This window comes from Canis lupus, chromosome 1, assembly GCF_003254725.2.
Source record: "Canis lupus dingo isolate Sandy chromosome 1, ASM325472v2, whole genome shotgun sequence".
Classification (NCBI taxonomy): Eukaryota; Metazoa; Chordata; class Mammalia; order Carnivora; family Canidae; genus Canis; species Canis lupus.
The window spans coordinates 117,959,328-117,979,438 of NC_064243.1; the positions used below are offsets into that span (position 1 = coordinate 117,959,328).

A 20,111-nucleotide genomic window follows, 5' to 3' on the forward strand; every position below is an offset into this window, starting at 1 on the left:
TTTATTTATTTTTTTATTTTTTTATTTTTATTTTTTTAATTTTTTTTAGAAAGTTTTAATTTTTTTAAGAGATTTATTCATGAGACACAAACAAGGCAGACACACAGGCAGAGGGAGAGGCAGGCTCTGTGCAGGGAGGCTGATGTGGGACTCGATGCCGGACCCCCAGGGTCACGACCTGAGCCACAGGCAGACGCTCACTGAGCCACCCACATGCCCCAGATTTAGAGTTTGTAAAGCTGAGTCAGATATTCAGCAAAACCCCCCAAAAATGTTATTTTATCAGGAAAACATATCTTCAGGATAGTCAAACTGCACAGCATCATCACAGTTCTGTAGTTCAACTCAGATGATCTTTTTTATTGAGAACAGTTCAAAAATTTCTCAAACTTTTGGCTGGAATTTATTTTAAATTAGATGCAGGGGAAAAAAGTTCTGTGTGCAGAATGCAAATAATGCATTCCCAGCATGAAAGGGTCTATAAAAATACTTCTCTAAATATATCCTCCTGCAAATGGTCAAATGGAGATTCCATGCCTTTACTCCTTTCCCAAGTCACAGTGACTAGAAACATCTGTCACATTTTCTCCCCTGATTTGGGTTTTCCTTTACTTCCTTTTAAGTTTCTATTTTCTTCTGTACGTTACAAAAGGCTAGTAGGAAGCTTACATCTGCCAATGTTCTTTGGCCACAGAGCAAGTCCACTTAGACATGTGTGCCACCCATGGGCAATTTCCAGGAACAGGAACATCTATTATGAACCAAATGTTTTCTGGAACTTCTAAGTGAACCATTAATCTACTGGGAGCAACTTGGCTCTCATCTGAGTTCTCTGGAGGATCAAATGAAAGAGAATTCTTCCTAAATCACAGCCTAGCAACAAGAATGAACAAAGCGGACTTCATCAATCTTGGACCCAGGAATCACTGCAACACTTTTTCATGCCAACTTATATTTTTAATAATCTTTATTGCCTTTCTGATTTAAATCATAGGATATATTCATTACAAAACTTGAAAGTCACATAGGCACAGAATGAAAATACAGACTATATATATCTCTCTCTCCACTTTTATTACGAAGGCTTTCAGAGAAAAGTTGGATAGTACAATGAACATATGTAGGCTCCACCTAGATTCAATAAATGGGTAACTTCATCTTTTTCTTCCTGTATTGTGTATTTTGCTGAGCCATTTAAAAGTTGTTATGAAGCTTCATCCCTAATATTCGAAGAATAGACACTGGCCTACAAAAGTACAAGGACGTTACCATACCTAAAAAAATACTTCCATGACCACCATATCCCATTTCCAATTGTCACAAGAATTGCTAAAGTCACGTATGTTGAACTTGAGTTCGAGAACATCCCGTATTCTGTACTTGTCCGTTTCTTCCTAATGTTTAGCTTGCTCCTCTTACCACCCCCCCCCCCCCATTTCCTGCCAGCTGGAAGTTAGGTCTAGAAGCTGCATTAGGTTCAGGTTAACATGGTTTTTGTCTCCATGCTGCTGACTGAGTCTATCATCTCATTGGGAAGCACACGTCCCGTTGTCCCGTTCCTGATGCCAGGTCTGAGTAGGCGATTACAGTGGTGACAAGACCAGCACATGGTCAAAAGCTGATTTTTTTTTTCCCCTTCTGCGAGTTCTCTGTACAGCAACACTTGAGCACCGTAAAGATTCTGTTCCTCAACAACTTTTTATGAAAGGTTTTGGCATCCACTAATGTCTGCTTGGTTATTTAAAGGGTCAGGCTGTATGTTAAAACACCAAGTCCTCTCATGCATGCCAAGTATGCAGTATGCGGACTGATCTTTGGGACAATAGACTAGATGGTAAACCTGAATCACCAGACCGTTCCCATTAAGGCTGGAAGATGGTTTTCAGACTGTATTTCAGGACAGAGCTGCTGGGGAAAGGCCCCTGACGAGTTCTGCATCTAGCTCCCCAACTGAGAAGACAACTTGCACAGGAGAACCACCAATACCAGGCCACATCTAAAGTGTCTCCATGCTCCAGGGGTGTGGAGGCAGCTTGGATCTGCTCAGTCTACTGGGTCCCTTGCATTGGACCAGCCTTGCTGATAAACCCTGATTTTATAGAAACAGGTACAAAATGGACAGAACCTGCTGGAAAAGGTAGTTATAAGAGTTGTTGCAGAGGTTAAAAAAAAAAGAAAAAAAAAAAAACCACTGGTCTCCCAAAACAGAAACCTCACTCTACAAGTCAAACTGGCACTTACTGCCATGTACATATAAATGGAAAAGAATAAAAGAAATATATAAAATGCTGGAAAAATACATTGATAATGAAGTCTAAAAGGGTCGTATGAGGTTTTAGGAATGGAATTTCAAAATTGAACATGATCACCAGTGACCAACCAGTTAACCGAAACATTTCTGAGAGGTGGATTTCCAGAATATTTCATTATTGTCTGTTACATAGTTTTATAATTTTGAGACTTTTTTTTCGCCTGGAGGAAAATGGAACATCTTGTAAGACTCTAAAGGCAAAGAGAACCTCATACACTCATACAGTTGTAGGTGGGATTCAGCTAGCTCAGTGCTGTATCTGAAGGCTGGAAGTCAGTCCATCCTGCAGGCATCAACCGGCAGGCTCCTGAGGGCGGAGTCTTGTTCAACATGATTTTTCTGAAGGCTTTGATTACATGCTGAATTTACAAATGATACAAAACAAGGAGTAAGAGTTAATAACCTAGATGGCAGAGTAAGAACTATACAAAGGAGAACAAAATGATGAACCAATAACTTGAAATTTAATCGACTGCAGCCAAAACCACCGAAGGTTGGGGTATAGAATGGGGGAAAACAACTCCAGGGGTTTCTGTTATCTAAAAACTCAAGGCACATCTGTGTGAGGAGAGTACCCCCTAAGGGCCAAGGTCCTCTGAGGCCAGCGGCAGAGACAGGGATGCTGATCCATCCAGCACTGGTCTGGCCACATATGTAGGCTGGAGTTGGGCCCTAAATGGTACATACTCAAGAAGGGACTCTGATGAATTGAGGGTGGGGTGGGGTGGGGAGGGGCAACCCAGAGAAGACTGTAGAAGAAGACTCTCCCCTGCTCTGGAATCTCAAATCCAAGGTTCTAAGTTCCTGGGGCTGGGCAAAGATCACTTAATGTTCTCAACAGAAGGCCAGTTGTTTACAATCCAAACCTAAAAAGCAACACTGCCATTTAAAGTTTTATTTTAGAAAGTACTCATCTATGGCAAACAGTGGAGATCATTTAACCTTCATATCCATTAGGAGTTAAGTTTTTAGAAGGAAAGAATTTAGCATGCCTGCAGTAATATATAAACCCACTAAGGCAGCAGAAACGTGAACTATGCAGGCATGTATAACAAGTATGCAGATGCCATTTATTTGGTCCATAAGTACAGTATAGTCGTATTTGAGTTCTACAAAACATCAAATATAAATAACCTGAAACTGTAACAATACACAAAATTGGCTTCTTACACAGACACACCAGGCAGTACAAGCTGAAAACTTGAGTAAATTAACATTGTTTTACATTAATATACATAGTGCCAGGTAACATTTAAAAACACGTTTCAATGCATAGCACTTGATACTTCTTTGAATCTGTTTCAGTCAGTTAAGAGTATGAAAAATGGTTAGATCTAGGCTAAAAATAATTCTTCTTCTAACCAAAAATAAAGGCATAATATTTATAACCAGGTATCAACTTTACTAAACCACAATATTTTAAAACTGTTAAATGATACCTAAGGGTATTTACATTAAAAAGGCAACATGCATTGTGTTGTTTCATCTCATGACTGGTTATGCACACACTTTGTTCAAAGGGCTTTAAAACTATATTCCTACTTTCAATACCGCATACCGCAATGTTTCTAATTGTTCTAGCAAAATGAATGCTTTCCAAAGGAGCAGAATCATCTTCGAGTCACTGGTGTCAATTTTTTCCCTTTGGAACAAAGGACGTAACAAATAACCTGGATCTGCCCAGATGACCTACTGCAGTAAGAGGGTCCTGTTTAGAGGCAGCTGTTCAATCTAATGCTATCACATCATCAAGCTCTTCTGTGTGTTCTGTGCGGGACCTCTTTGCACTGATATTCTCTTTCTCATCTAATTTCCTCTTGCGACTTCTCTCTTCTTCACTGATGTCAGCATTATTTGAAGGACCTTCTTCATCTGAATCAACTATGAGCACATCATCTTGCTCTTGTGCTTATTTCAGAAAAAAGGGAAAAATGGTTAAAAGTGGAGTGGGAGTTACTAGTGATTCACTAATATTTTATGAAAGTGAAAAGCTGGCATTTTTAATATATACCAAACTTAAGAATGGTAGGCCACCCGTAGGGAATCTTCACTTTACACATTACACGTCTCTGTACTGTTTTAATGTTTTCTGTAACAAGCACCTACTTGTTGTTTTCTAATCTAAACAAAAAAAACTGTAACAAGCATTATAGAACTCAAATTATCATAGCTCCTTGTTTCTATTTCTCCAACAGAAAAGGGGAAGGTGCATATCCTAATACTGGTAGTGGTGGTAATAATAATAATAATAAAACAACAACAACAACAACATATATATAGCACTTACAATGTGCCAGGAACTGTTCTGAGCACTTTGCATATAACAACTCATTTAATCATCACAACAACCCTATAAAGAAGATAACATTATTATCCGTTTTCCAGAAAAGGAAACTGACGTACAGAGATTGACTTGCCCAAGGTCATACAATAGCAGAAGATGAGGCCAGGACTCAAATCCACACAGTGGGCTCTACAGTGCATGCTCTTAACCTTACACTACAGTTGGTTTCATGAACCACCCCCACCCCATCCTCCATCCCCGCCAAAGCAAAAGCAGAGTACCTACCTATCTTACTCATTGCTATTGCCTCCCAAACCAACCCACGGTAAGGGATCAGTGAATGCACATTTTAATTTATGGTTTCTGAAAAACTACCAAAGTCCCTTCCTTACAGGAGAATGAAAGACTTTTTCTATTTTTGGAGGGGAAGAAAGGTCATGGCTCATAGGTGGACTACACTCTAGCTAGTCTCAAAGTCTATCTTTAAAAAGTTCTCAGAGAACATAAGAACCAAGAACAACCATATTCCAAAGAACACCAAAGACACAGGGTTAAAGAAATGGAAACAGAGAAGTAGAAATTTAATTTCCTGAGTAAAGAATGAAAGGAGGCTGCTGTGGGATGCAGGTCGATAGGAAACATCCAAATCTGAGCACAAAGCAAAGCACCAAGCACTAGCACTGACTGTGCAGGGAAACAGCCTCTGATGTACTTTACCAAAGTCATAACAGTTCCCGAGAAAACTGTGAAATGCTTAATTCTCTATTTACAGCATCTGTTCACTCAAAATAGTCAGATGCATCGATTTGTTTCCCCTAAATAAAACAGGCATACGAAATCCAAAACTACTACTATGAAAAATGATGAAGTGTCTTCATGCACTAGTACACTCATTAACATTTCCAGTTGTAAAAACCCACTAACAAAAAAGAACAGTTCCTATTTTCCATAAGAATTTCCCCTAGACTTAAATATGTTCATGGTTCATACATACAAAGCTCTATTAAAACAATGCCAAATCAATACACACCTCTAACAGTCCTGTGGATTTGTTTTATGGTCTTATTTGTAAAATGATCCATTTGTTTCTACATAATGACTTGCTTGCTTGGTGGGTAATTAAAGTGCTGGCTGGCTGGGGCCATGACTCACCAGTGGACGTGGAAGGCTGAGCTCCATCGTCACTGCCATTAGTTATGCTTTTGGCAGCATCTTCAGCTTGTTTGGGCCCCACTTTTTCTGGGGCATCACCAACAACTTCAAATTCAATATCCTTCCCTAGGTCCTCACTGTAAAAGAATGACACAATGTAAAACTGGACCACCATGACTATAGAGGATAGCAAAGGCACACCAGAAAGACACTGTTAAGCTCTAAGTGCATGTACTATGTACACACCAAATATACGGATCCTGATTTTCAAAGAGCTAATAAAATAAAAATTAGACTGCATGTTAACAAATTTTTGTGAAATTCAAAACTCTCAGATGGCCAGTACCATTGCCCCTTCAGATCAAGAAGAAGATTTTTAAAACAGTATTATGTAACTTTTACTGGTAGAGCAGAAAATGAAATTCAGAACTCCGCAACCCAATATATCTTTTAGGCATTATTTCTTCGGCTACTATGTTTAAAGATTCTATATATTCCACTCCGATCTTGACCAGAGTAATTTGGTGTTTTAGGAATAGGGCGGTTACATGGACTCTGGGTTTCCCCCCCATCTTTACGGGCAGCACCCTGCTTTTATAATGAGTTCCCAAAAACATGTATGAAAGTTTAATGCATGAAAGTCAAGCAAAAGACTTACATGTTTTAAGGGGGGGTTCTGTTCCCAGAGAGCTAAAAAATATGATAAAAAAAAAACCCTAATTATGCCTCCTCTTTAGACACCATCTGATATATTTCCATTTTATTGTAACATGTCCTTCCATTGTTTTTTTTTCTTGTATAATTGAACACGAGCACACCATTGGTATCCAATGGTGTTTGAGGCTAGAGATCACTCCCAAGCCATATCAGTCTTTGACTCCATTGTCTAACTTTATGAAACGTTTTTCTTTTAAAATTTTTATTTATTTAATAGAGAGAAAGAGCACAAGCAAGGGGAGTGGCAGAGGGAGAAGGAGAAGCAGACTCCCCGCTGAGCTCAATCCCAGGACCTGGGACCATGACCTAAGCAGAAGGCAGATGTTCAACCAGCTGAGCCACGAGGCATGCCTAGCTTTGTAAAATGCAGTACTTACTACCAATAACTCACATTCAGTCTTTCTTGTCATTTATACTTTTTATAAACCAAGTATATAAAATATGATATCCTCCAAACAGCTACACATTCTTTAAATTCATAGATGGCAACATTAGCCAAACAAGTGGATGCAGGTAGCAACTCCTTTCCTGTTGGTTAGATGGTATCCAAAAGTCCTAAGTCAGGGTGTAGTTAAGGTGTACCAACGGGAACATACACAAAAAAAATGCACCTTATTCAACAGCTAACCACATCAAAATGGAGGACCATCTGTATTTTAACTGTGTTATATATATGCAAACATTCTGTAATGCAAGAATACGAATGCTTTTTTATAAAATGGGCAAGACATTAAATCAAATAAAAAAAATGATTCAATAATCTCTATAGGATAATCTTAAAATGTCTTGTTATTCTTACAGATCACAAACGAAATATTTGTTTTACTGGACAAAGATTTCTTCCTTTCTTCTGAGAAATCTTCAAAATAATTGAAGTTTTTATTTTAGTTTTGCCTATCCCTTCTGTTTCTGAATTCTCAGATTCTTCTATAGGTCAAGCATCAGGGAACTTAGCAGCCAACATAAGCAAATATATTGTGTGGTTTCAAATGAAGAGTAGGGCTTAACGGTAAGAAAACATTTTTTCTCTACTTTACGTTTTTATATTCAGATAATTTATTACACTTAAAAATATATCAATAGTTCCTACCTATGAAGGATGTTGATCAATAAAGTGTAGTCCTGAAGGAAGTCATCTGCTTGAAGCCGGCTCCCATTTCTAATTCCAAATTCTGACAGCTTTTTGTGATTATTAGCTAAGAAATTGGAAAGGAATTTAGATACTTCAGTTATAGATTTCCACGGAGCAGTCACATTAGTTTAAAAAAGATTAAACTCCTATTATAAGCTGAATTGTGTCACCCACTCAAAATTCCTATGTTGAAGCCCTAACCCCAGTACCTCAGAATGTGACAGTATTTGGAAACAGTGCCTTCTTTTTGAATAGGTAATTAAGTTATAATGAGGCTATTAAGGGTTGGCCCTAATCCGATCTAAGTGGAATCCTTGTAAGAAGCCAAGGAGACCTCAAGAGAAACCAAACCTGCGCACATTTTGATCTTACAACCTGTAGCCTCCAGCATCATGAGAAAATAAATTTGTTATTTAAGTCACTCTGTGTATTTTTGAATGGTGGCCCAAGCAAAGTAATCCACTAAAATATTAGGCACTTAAAAATTCAGCCCCGAGTGAATACTCAACTACTAAAACTGCTTCAAAAGAACCAAACTGTAAGAAGTTCTGACAACATTCTCCCATTCAAACCAAATTATTCTGGACTCCTAGAGGAGTCAAAGACAACTTTTAGTGTTGTTCAAAATATAGTCTACTTGCAGAGAGGTTATCCACAACAACTTAAAAAACTACTTTTCAGCAAATTTTAAAATTCAGAAATATGAGACAACTTTGTTGATTTGAATGGATTTCCATTTCTCAACATGAATTTTCAACATTTCTCAACGACAAGCCTATGGGACCTCCCAAAAATAATCACTCCTATCTGGTTTCAGCTTCCACATGTCCTTTCTGGTTCATGTGAATATTTCTGCTTCATGCAGCACAGTCCCTAACACCCACTAGCACTGAATAAACCTTTGCTCCATGGTTTATAGATACTTCAATGAAGAACAATTCCTTGAACCAAACTTTTGATGTCCCCACCACCTCACCCTCCCTATTCTTGGGTCTTTCTGCCTTAATTATCCTTTCTCTCCAGCCTATTCAAATGTTCCTCTCCCTGGACCAGTAAAAGTACTCAGGTATATCATTTACAAAACTGCTTCCTCAGTTTGCTCTCAATTTCACCCCCTTATCACCAGAGTGCACTTTATTAAACATCTGCTCTGTGAAGGACACACACCGTATAGAACCTGCTGACCTATGTAGTGTGTGGCACATACTAAGTAGACTGTATTTTAAATTCTAGTTATCGGGATCCCTGGGTGGCGCAGCAGTTTGGCGCCTGCCTTTGGCCCAGGGCGCGATCCTGGAGACCCGGGATCGAGTCCCACGTCAGGCTCCCGGTGCATGGAGCCTGCTTCTCCCTCTGCCTATGTCTCTGCCTCTCTCTCTCTGTGTCTGTGTGTGTGACTATCATAAATAAATTTAAAAAAAATAAAAATAAAAATAAATAAATTCTAGTTATCCATCATTAAATTTATGTGATTCTCTATATAATCTAATAGCTTTATTTTTTTTGTTGCTTATAAGGAAAATCTTAGAAAGAATCCTCCCTACTTGACCCTGAAAAACCCAGAAACTACTGAGTTTCTAATTTTACAGATTTTTTAAGTAAACTCTATGCCTAATGTGGGGCTCAAATTCGTGACTCTGAGATTGAGAACTGCATGCTCTACTGAGTCAGTGGGGTACCCCTACAGATTGATTTTTCTTATTTTAACTTTTTAAGCTACCTGAGACGCCTTCAGAGAATGATAGCTCCTACCCAGACTTAATCTTCAAGCCCTTTCACACATTCCCCTCTCAACACAAACTCCTCAGACGCAACATGTCTGAAAGAGAAGCAGTTACTATGCGTTCTATTCTGGTCAATTAGCATATCATCTCTGAAGCCAGAGTCCTGTGATAATCCTCATCTGCTCAACAATGCTATTTCTCCTCATCTGGCCCCTGAACTCTGACTGTAAATTTCAACTCTTTCATTTGCTTTTGCCTCAGTAAACATCCCTCACTACTTTCATTTTTTTCTTCCTATAACACATTACTTCCCTGCTTATAAACTCTGGTGGGAGCATGGCCCTGGGGGACAGGATGGCAAACAATGTCACCAGCATGGCACAGGAAGCTCTCCAGCTGTGCCACCACTGCCAACCACACCGCACTCTACTTTCCAGTAAAACAAGTAACTGGCGATTCCAAAATTGTTTCACTAGTTCACACGTTTATTTATAAAGGCTGCCGATTCTGCCCAAATGCAGTCATTCCTTTCTCTGCCCAGAGCACCTTTCCATCTAAGAACTGATCCAGAGTCCTTTCTCATGTGACCCCTCTCCTCTTCTCACAAGGCTTCAATTCCTACCTTATATGCTCTCTTCCTATAGTTAGACTGTATTAAACCCACTTGATCATCTCTCTTCTCCTTCCAGGCTATAGAGGGACCACTGTCTTCCTTATTCATTCTTGAATCATAAACACCTAGGACCATACTTATAACACAGAAGGACACAAAATATTTGAATATATGTTCTCTCCCTCAGTAGCACATGTATTTTGTGGAGAAGGGCCAGTTCAGTCACTTGAGATTCCTGGCCAGTTTCCATTTTTAAAGTCCTAGCATTTGTGAAGGTGCTTGGGTGGCTGTTGGTTAAGCATCTGCCTTTGCCTCAGGTCATGATCCCAAGGGCTTGCCTGGGATCGAGCCCCATGCCCGGATTCCTGCTCAGCAGGGATTTTGCTTCTCCTTCTACTACCTCTGTCTGTTCCTCCCCACCTGCCCAGCTGTGCTCTAAATGATTAAAAAAACCAAAAAAAACCCTTTAAAGTCCTAGCACTTGAAAGAGCTGGTCAGTACCAGAGAACCAAGGGGAGAATAGTCACAAACTTTCTGTGAGTAAAGACAGCCGGCTAAAATGCGGTGTTAAATATATTCAACCAGATACTTAGAATAAACCTATGCAAAACATGGCCTTGAACAAGTTCTTGACAAAAAACTATAGTCAAGAAGAATCCTGACACTAAGTTTTAATGTAAAGGCTCGACATTTGAATAACCCCATCGGAATCTGGCAAACTGTCCTGAATAAATAATCAATGAACAAATGTGTGAATACACACATCACACGTTTGGGGAAAACACCCAGATTTTCAAAGTAATGGTACACTGATAAAATTGTGGATGTGGTGAAATCAACTCAAGTGGTAGCCCAAGGAAATGAGCTGCTAAAGTGACCGAAAAGGTAAGGGAACTTAGGCTAAGTCTAATCAAAGTGACCAGTGCAGTCTGAAGGGGACATAATTATTATCAGTTCTTTTCTTTTTTTTTTTAAGATTTTATTTATTTATTCATGAGACACACATAGAAAGAGAGAGAGAGAGTGAGTGAGAGAGAGAGAGAGAGAGAGAGAGAGAGAGGTACAGACACAGGCAGATGGAGAAGCAGGCTCCATGCAGGGAGCTGGATGTGGGACTTGGTCCCGGGACTCCAGGATCACACCCTATACCAAAGGCAGGCACTAAACCGCTGAGCCACCCAGGGATCCCCAATTATTATCAGTTCTAAGCTTAAACAGAATCAAATGCATCGCACTTTGTACAACAAATGCATTAAACAGGATGACCTGTTTAAACTAGTTTTTTTTTTTTTTGAAAATTTATTTATTTATTTTAGAGAGACAGAGAACACAAGTGGGAGGGGCAGAGGGAGAGAGAATCCCAAGCTGACTCTGCTGAGTACAGAGCCTGATACAGGGCTGGATCCCATAATCTCAGGCTCGATCCCTCAACCCCAGGATCATGACCTGAGCCAAAAACAAGAACTAGACACTTAACAGACCACGCCACCTAAGTGCCCCGACCTGCCTGAACTTTTGAAAAAGAAAGCCTAAAACAAAAGTGGGCACGGACTTTCAGCATTACTTTCTGCTCTATAGCGGGCTATGAAGGCTTCTCTGCTCTTGGACAAAACACCTAATAGCATTAAATTATCCTTCCTACCTTAATAGCCAGAGCAATCTTCACATTACTAATTTAGCTCCCAGGATCCATGAGACAGGCAAGATGGTTCCTTGTTCATGGTCACTATAAACCTAACCATTCACGGGGTTCCTGACAGTCTCTGAGATACCCGGACAACATGGGAGTCCTCAAATCTGAAAATGTGGTGATCCCAGCAAGGCAGTGCCACCTTGGAAGAGCACTTCCATGACCAAATATTGCCCCTTTCAGCTGTGATACCAAGTAATGTGTACCGTAAACAGACAAACTAATGTTACTTCTTCATGTACACAGTTTCCATCCAATGAGGGGAGTGAATAAACGCAATGTATTAATACCTTCTGTCTCTCCCTCTTCTGAAGATATTAGGATTGTTCCTTTCCCATCTTCAATTTGGACATCTGGTGCTACCATAGCAAATTTTTCTTTCACTATCTATAAAGAAAAAAGATTCAAAATATTAATATATATAGCTAAAAATCATAAAAAAACAAAAAACTGACATTTTTTCCACAAAGGCTCTTACTTTCCCCTTCCATTGAAAGGGGCAAAGGTGTTCTTTAAGATACCCCAGGGCATGCAGGAAAGCACTAGAAATTCACCCAATTACTCCATGCCCATGTTTGCCTACCTTCTACCTCCACATTTGACCACTGATAAAGTTCAGATAAAACTTGCTCCAAATGGGCAGTTGTGAACTCTTGATTGGCCCTTCGTATTTTGTCCTTCCCTACAGATCAGGTACTGAGCTAGACACTTAGTCTCTATACCAATCCTGTATTTGCACGTTTTGTAGATGGAAAATTTATAAAAAAAACTGATACTTGATAGTATTCCGCTTCCCAAGTTCCATCTCAAATTCATTCATTCGTTCATTCATTTTTAAAGATTTTATTTATTCACGAAACACCCAGACAGAGAGAGAGGCGGAGACATAGACAGAGGGGGAAGCAGGTTCCTCACAGGGAGCCCTAGGCGGGACTTGCCCTGGACTGGGATCACGTCCTGAGCCAAAGGCAGACGCTCAACCTCTGAGCCACCCAAGTGTCCCTCCATCTCTCTTTAAATTTCAAGACAGGAGTGATAATCATCTGTAAAATCCTACCTGTTCTTAAAAAAAAGGACGAATTCTCTAAAGGTCTGATTATCCTACAAATAGTGGGATTGCTTTTAAGCTCAAGAATGAATACATACAAACTACAGTTATTTTCTAAGAAAGTAGGTGGGGCATGCTTCTCCATCAAAACACAAGCACAAATCAATCTGTCCCATTTAATCAGTTCTGGGAGAACTGGGCCACAAGAGTCTACTGCACCTGTGTCATATAAATATGAAACACGATGATGGATGTTATCAGAGAACAATCTGAAGTAATCCCCAAAGTGGGAAGTGGCACCCATTTGGGCCATTAAAGAAACTACGTCTAGCCCATTTAGGAGAAACCTAAGGACCAGACCTAATCCTAAACTTCCATTTTCCTCACTCCAGAGCTCAAATGGTGAATCCGGGTACACAAATGCAGAATTCTGTAAGAGGCCAACTTAACACACCAGAATCAGGATGATCACCAGACCATTTAAGGATACTGCTTGTCAGAGAACAGAGAATTTACACACTATCTGGGAACATAGTTGTCTCTTGTTTGCCAAGAATTTGTATCACCTCTGTACCACCTATGGTGCATATTCCATCCAAATTCATCTACTCCCTTCTGGCATGTGAGGCACATACTCTGGAACCACAGACAAAAAACCAGCAGGAACTCAGATAGTAAAGCAACCTAGAATATCAGAGCAACGCACTTTAGTAGTCAGTATCTTTCGAGTAATTATGTGGCTTTTAGTTTATCACACCAACACTATAAAGCAGAAGGGAACCTGGGTTTTCTGTTTTTAGGAAAGAAAAATGAACATACTTTGTGGAAGAGAACCAGTGTCTGCACTTACCTTATCCTGTAATGTGAGAACAGTCACTTTGTGGACATTCAGTCGAACAGTCACCTCTGGCTTGCTGGCACATACGTAACAATTAGGGTTGGGACGATCCAGTGCACAAGGCACAAGAAGCTTCTTTCTTGGGTTTGGTTGTTTATTCAAAAAAATCTTTGAAGGAGAAAAAAAATACAAGCAGAATCCATAAATCTGAGTTACAATTTTATATATCATACAACTGAAAGTCTACCATCTTGTTTACTGTAGAGACAATAAAAAATGACTTAAATATTCCCTTCTAGATGGCAAAAAACATAAGGAAGACCAAGACCTTCTTAAGAGATTGATTTTCCAACTTTTCCAATTAGCTACCACGTCAAAGGCTATGCTTACTGAAAAGAAATCTTGTGCTCAAGACTCTGAACTATTCTACAAACTAATTTAGCCAAGTAAGGGCCTAGCTGTACTCCTCTCTGATCTTAAATAAGCTTTTGAGTGTCTTCCTAGTGGTTATCAATTTTAAGCCAACTTCTCAATAACAGCAACATATATTAATTTCTCCAATTAATGATGACACCTTCATAGATGTATGGAACCAATATACTGCCTTTCTTTTCAACTTGTCTATGATAACTACAATAGTAATGTTTATATAATTACGAGGAAAAAAAATGTACTTCAGGCAGTATTAGCATCTATTTACCACCTTCCGTCCTGCCTAGTACCCAAACAAAAAAATAAAAGCCAATGCAAATTTTAAAAATTGCACCAAGGGACACCTGGGTGGCTCAGAGGTTGAGCGTCTGCCTTTGGCTCAAGTCATGATCCTGGAGACCAGGGATCGAGTCCCACATTGGGATCCCTGCATGGAGCCTGCTTCTCCCTCTGCCTGTGTCTCAGCCCCCCCTCTTTCTGTGTGTCTCTCGTGAATAAACCTTAAAAAAAATAAAAATTGCACTGGAATTTAAGGAGGCCTCACCTCATATTACTACAAAGTTTGGTAAATACTAGCAAGATCAATACAAACCAATGTGAGAACACCAGTAGAAGCAGATATATAAATTTTCATCTTGTGATGACCATGTTAAGAGTGGCACTTGCTAAGATGAACTAATTCTGAAGAGGAACCCCATGGATCCCCCAAGCTTAATGAAGTAAATCCTGTAGGAAGCAGTTATTGCTGGGAGGAGGGCTCCTGTTAACAGTAGTGCTAACAGTCTGTCACTGTATTGGTTCAATGGAGGAATAGATTTGTTTGATCTTAGGTTTCACTGGGAAGGTAACTGTACTAAGGGAAATCAACAGTCATGAAAACAAATGCTAACACTATTAACAGGCTAAGACTATTATGCCATCCTAAAATTCAGTTTATAAATGTGAACCAAAAATGCAGACATAAACATCATCAACCCAAGAGAGGGACAAAGCTGAGTAGGTAAAGAAACAAGAAGGATGTCACAGGTAACAGACATTTTAATAAATTCATTAATTAATATTGTCTATCAGCTCCAAGTGATGTATTCTGTAGCCACAGGACAAACTCAGGCTGTTGGAAATTAAAACACGAAGTTCTGGCAGCCCTGGTGCCTCAGCGGTTTAGTGCTGCCTTCAACCCAAGGTGTGATCCTGGAGACCCGGGATCGAGTCCCATGTCAGGCTCCTTGCATGGAGTCTGCTTCTCCCTCTGCCTGTGTCTCTGCCTCTCTTTCTCTGTGTCTTTCATGAATAAATAAAGAAAATCTAAAAAAAACCCCAAACAAACAAGAAGTTCTTAAAAATTAAAAATAGGACAGTCAAAGAAGATTTAAACAGCAAATCAAATCAAGATGACAGACTGGCAATGACTCTGCATTCCTTTGTCCCAAAATTTCATGAAAACAGAAAAAGGTTTTATTTTATAAAGATTTTATTTATTCATGAGACACAGAGACACAGAGAGAGAGCGAGAGAAAGAAAGGGGGGCAGAGACACAGGCAGAAGGAGAAGCAGCCTTCCTGTAAGGAGCCCGATGTGGGACTCCATCGCAGATCCCGGGATCACACCCTGAGCCAAAGGCAGACGCTCAAGTGCTGAGCCACCCAGGCATCCCAAAAATGGATTAAGTAGGCTCCAGACCTAGCATGGAACCCAATATGGGGCTTGAACTTACAACCTGAGATCAAGACCTGAGCTGAGATTAAGAGTTGGATGCTTAACTGACTGAGCCACCCAGGTGCCCCAACAATAAAAGGTATTTTAAGAGTGTATCAATAATGGCACTGAAAAGTACGAGTACCATTTCAAAGGAGGTAGTTTTTGGAAAATCCTGAAAATAAAAAATAATAATAAAAAAAGAAAATCCTAAAAATAAATTGGTCCTTTCATTTCAACATTATAGTAAAAAGGAGAACCTAAACAAGATCAAAAGTATTGGCTAAATGTTTTTTAAGGCAGTTTTTTAAATTGCTCAGCTGGTAAGAATGCAAACTATCTTCAAGCAAAATCAAAGTAAAAGCAGGAATCCAGAGAGAATAACCAGTGGCTTTAGTTTTAAAAAATAAACTTAGTCCATCCCTCGAGCAATGTAGGAATTTTTTTTTTTAAAGATTTTATTTATTCATTCATGAGAGATACAGAGAGAGAAGCAGAGACACAGGCAGAGGGAGAAGCAGGTTCCTCTCAGGGAGCCTAATGCAGGACTCGATCCGCAGACCCGGGATCACGCCTTGAACTAAAGCCAGCCGCTCAACCACTGAGCCACCTAAGTATTCTGCAAGGTAGGAATTAACAGGAGACTCCTGCATAGAGCAAGGACCTGGAAGGGGAGGTATGTGGAGAATAAAAGCATCTTTCCCACAAAAATAGGAAAAAAAAAAAAAAAAAGATTTTGGCCTTGGTGCTTAGGGGAGGGAGGGGGGGAAGAGGAGGGAAGAACGACACATTATCTTCCTTCACATTTCATTATGGTAAGACAAGGCTCATGAAGATTTGCTGTCTGGATATAGGAGCTGAAAAACTAAAGCTAAGAATTTATTTTATTTTTTAAAGATTTTATTTATTCATTCATAGAGACAAAGAGAGAGAGAGAGAGAGACAGAGACACAGGCAGAGGGAGAAGCAGGCATCATGCAGAGAGCCTGACGTGGGACTTGATCCAGGATCATGCCCTGGGCTGCAGGCAGCGCTAAACCGCTGCGCCACTGGGGCTGCCCGTAAAGCTAAGAATTTATTTATTTATTTTTTTAAAGATTTTATTAAATAAACACAAATCCTCTTTGAAGAAGCACACCTTTAATAAGTCCTTAAGAATTACCAGACACATTAACACTAATTCGATTAAAAAAATACACCATAAGCCAACAAAATATTGTAAGATCTAGCAGAAATGACAGTAGACTCACCCATAGAGTTCAGACACTGACATTATTAAAGAACATGAACTAGATTTAAAACCAAAAAGGAGACTGAAAAACAAGAACAAAAAAGGAGTACTATAAAATGAAAAAACAAAATTAAAACCATAAGATAACTCCTAGAATTGAAAAAAATATTAAAAAAAAAATTAACAGAAGGAACCACACAAGTCCCTCTAAGACTTCAGTAAAACTAGGCAACTGTTAGAAGCAAACTAGCTTCTGCTTCTATTTCAGAAAAAATAAGAGGAGCAAATGTTTTCTTTTTGGCTGTAATTTCCAGGAAGCTTACTTACACATGAAATCACGGGGGTAACTGAAACAGTGTTTTTCCCACTGCTTTAATCAATTTCATTGATTTAATTTTTAAAATAAATTTATTTTTTATTGGTGTTCAATTTACCAACATACAGAATAACACCCAGTGCTCATCCCGTCAAGTGCCCCCTCCTGTGCCCGTCACCCATTCACCCCCACCCCCGGCCCTCCTCACCTTCCACCACCCCTAGTTCGTTTCCCAGAGTTAGGAGTCTTTATGTTCTGTCTCCCTTTCTTATATTTCCCACACATTTCTTCTCCCTTCCCTTATATTCCCTTTCATTATTATTTACATTTCCCAAATGAATGAGAACATATAATGTTTGTCCTTCTCCGATTGACTTACTTCACTCAGCTCATTGATTTAATTTTTAAAATGATCTAGTTAATATGCTATTTGTAAGTTTTTTTTCCCCCAAAGTATAAACTACTATGAAAAAAAGGTTGGACAGGGGCGCCTGCCTAGCTCAGCGGGCAGAGCACATGACTCTAAACCTCAGGGTCCAGAGTTCAAGCTCCACATTGAGCAGATTACTTTTAAAATTAATTAAATTAAAAAATAAAAAATGTTGCATAAAAAATGAAAATATATATACTCACCGTTCTACACTGGTCTATTTTTCCTGATAAAATCTTCAATCCTTCCAATACTATTAACCCAGCAATCACTGCATTAGTAGTAGCGATAGCAGGAATAATGTTCCCTGCCATTGCTAAAAAACAAAGATGAATATATTTGACTGTTAAAAAACAGTTACTCAGAATTTTAGATAATACAACCAAAGAACAAGACAACTTACATTTTATATCAAATCTGCTCTTCATATTCATACTGAAAATATGCATCCTGAGGTTCGCAGCGGAGGTGACAAAATCCATTGCAGATGGATCATCCTGCCGATAATTTAAACAATTTAACAAGTCTTTCCACAAACTTAATTTGATTAGTATCACCTTCAAAACAGTACTTTCCCAAGTTTTATAACACTGTAGACAGTCAACTAGAATAAGAGATGGCCTTGAGGAAGTAGCCAGTCTGTAGTAAAGCCTCAGAGTAACATGGAGACTGGATGAGTAGAGGGCAGGGTATCATTATCAGCTTCTTGGATCCAGGAATGTAGCCTGACAAGAATGCCAAGACCCACCAAGCTTCTAGTGTAGCAGACACTAAGTATAAAGACCGGAACACCAATTTCATTCACTGATGGTGGGGATTCTTTTCTGAGTCCATCAGTCAGTAATGAAAAGTTGTTCAATAACATCAGTGAGATAGACTTTTTAGAGAAAAGGGCTTCATTAAAGACTCAAATTATCTGGACTACACCTTTCGGTTTTCTTTCTCCAAATTCCCTTAGATACACCAGTGTCCTGTATTCAACGTTTCTTTTCACATATGGCAATACAACAAAAATTTTCCCTTGACAATTTATATTCTTTTTGAGACTATATCTTGGTCTCTTTAGATTTCAGCAAGGTTTCCTGCTTCACTGAGAACATACTATCTTAGCCTATAATTCAGAAGCACCTAAGTAAGTATATAAATAAGAGAAAAAACTGACAGGATGGGAGATCTCTATTTACTGACTAACCTCAGGTAAATGAAATTCCTTAAAACTCATAATTCCTTAACTATTAAGTAGGGACAATTATATAAATAGTTCATAAGACTGTGATGAAGTATGATTATTTAACAGTACACAACACAGTGTACACATCAGGTACTTTCCTAGGCAGCTGGCTCACCATACCCAATAGGTATAGATTTTAATCAGAGGGTAACAACTCTCAGTTTCAAGGTTTCAGGGATAAAAATGTCCCGAACCACTATTATAATCGTAACAATGAAAATATATATTTATAAAGTAATCTTTATACAATATAAGCCCTTAATATAAACCTGTTTATGCAATATAAACTTATAAATGAATGTTTATGAGAATCTCCTAAATATAAACTTACTAGTTTCATTTTAGATGTCTAATTCAGTTTCAAAATTTGCACAAAATTACTAAGTAATACTGACCAAACTTCTCCCCTTACAACTCATGACAAATTTCTGCCATCACATATAAATCCCTTTTAGACACAGAAAACTGATTACTATTAAAAATAAGATCAACTCTGTATTTAGAAGTCTCAGATCTTTCACTGTATTTCAATAGAAAGGCAATTTTATTACTTTCAAGGTTAAATTAGGCCCAAGAGCTGTTGTCTCCAAAAGAATTTTATGATTTCTATGAACAAATCTGTATTACACAAATAATTTTTTAAGTCAGTGAAACATTTTACTCCAATGAAATCACATTTCTCCAGTCAACATAATTACAAACCACACATACACTACCAGAATCTAAAATGAAGTTTTGTATTACTTGATACTTGAATTCACATACAGAAAATTCATAGTTCAATGTAGTAATTAGAAATGAAAACACCTAAGCAACATCATCATTATGTCCTCAAATTCTGGTAGAATAAATGATACTCAAAAAACCACTTGTTTCTGGTTACAGTTCAAGAACTATAAATATCCAAGTGATAACAGAATTGCCACATATTTTCAAAACGAACCTTGTCCCATATGAGCTCAGCTCCATCCCCTTTTTCTGCTAAATGAACTCTCAAAGTCTCAATGCTCTTTGAAAAAAGACAGGCATAGCTCTTTACATCTAGAACCTGCTGGTCTTTCAGACCTAACTGGGGTTCATTTTGTTGATCTGATGCATTGGTTTCTTCGCCTAAGGGAAAAAATGTTAGAAATTTCACTTTTAAACATCATTCCTCTATTTTATTTAACAATTCAATGCTTGACCAGTAAGAAAATCAAAACGAAACAAACTCCATTAAAATAATTATCAGGGCAGCCCAGTGGCTCAGCGGTTTAGCGCCGCCTTC

At 38.7% G+C, this 20,111-nt stretch overlaps 1 protein-coding gene across 5 annotated transcripts in view; it reads right to left on the reverse strand.

The window, feature by feature from the left end:
- Nucleotides 1–3,360: 3,360 nt before the first annotated feature.
- Nucleotides 3,361–20,111, reverse strand: part of UBA2 (ubiquitin like modifier activating enzyme 2) — a 40,104-nt gene continuing 23,353 nt past the window's right edge. For 4 of the 5 annotated variants that reach the window (XM_025425173.3, XM_025425175.3, XM_035706451.2 and 1 more), the window contains exons 10-17: nt 19,788–19,954; nt 18,017–18,110; nt 17,817–17,929; nt 13,522–13,677; nt 11,914–12,010; nt 7,555–7,660; nt 5,748–5,884; nt 3,361–4,219 (exon numbers count right to left, since the gene is read on the reverse strand). In XM_025425173.3, coding sequence (XP_025280958.1) covers nt 4,038–4,219; nt 5,748–5,884; nt 7,555–7,660; nt 11,914–12,010; nt 13,522–13,677; nt 17,817–17,929; nt 18,017–18,110; nt 19,788–19,954 — 1,052 coding nt within the window. In that variant the 3' untranslated portion in view covers nt 3,361–4,037. Of the gene's footprint in view, nt 4,662–5,747; nt 5,885–7,554; nt 7,661–11,913; nt 12,011–13,521; nt 13,678–17,816; nt 17,930–18,016; nt 18,111–19,787; nt 19,955–20,111 lie in introns of all 5 variants that reach the window. The other variant, XM_035706445.2, reaches the window with a different exon arrangement.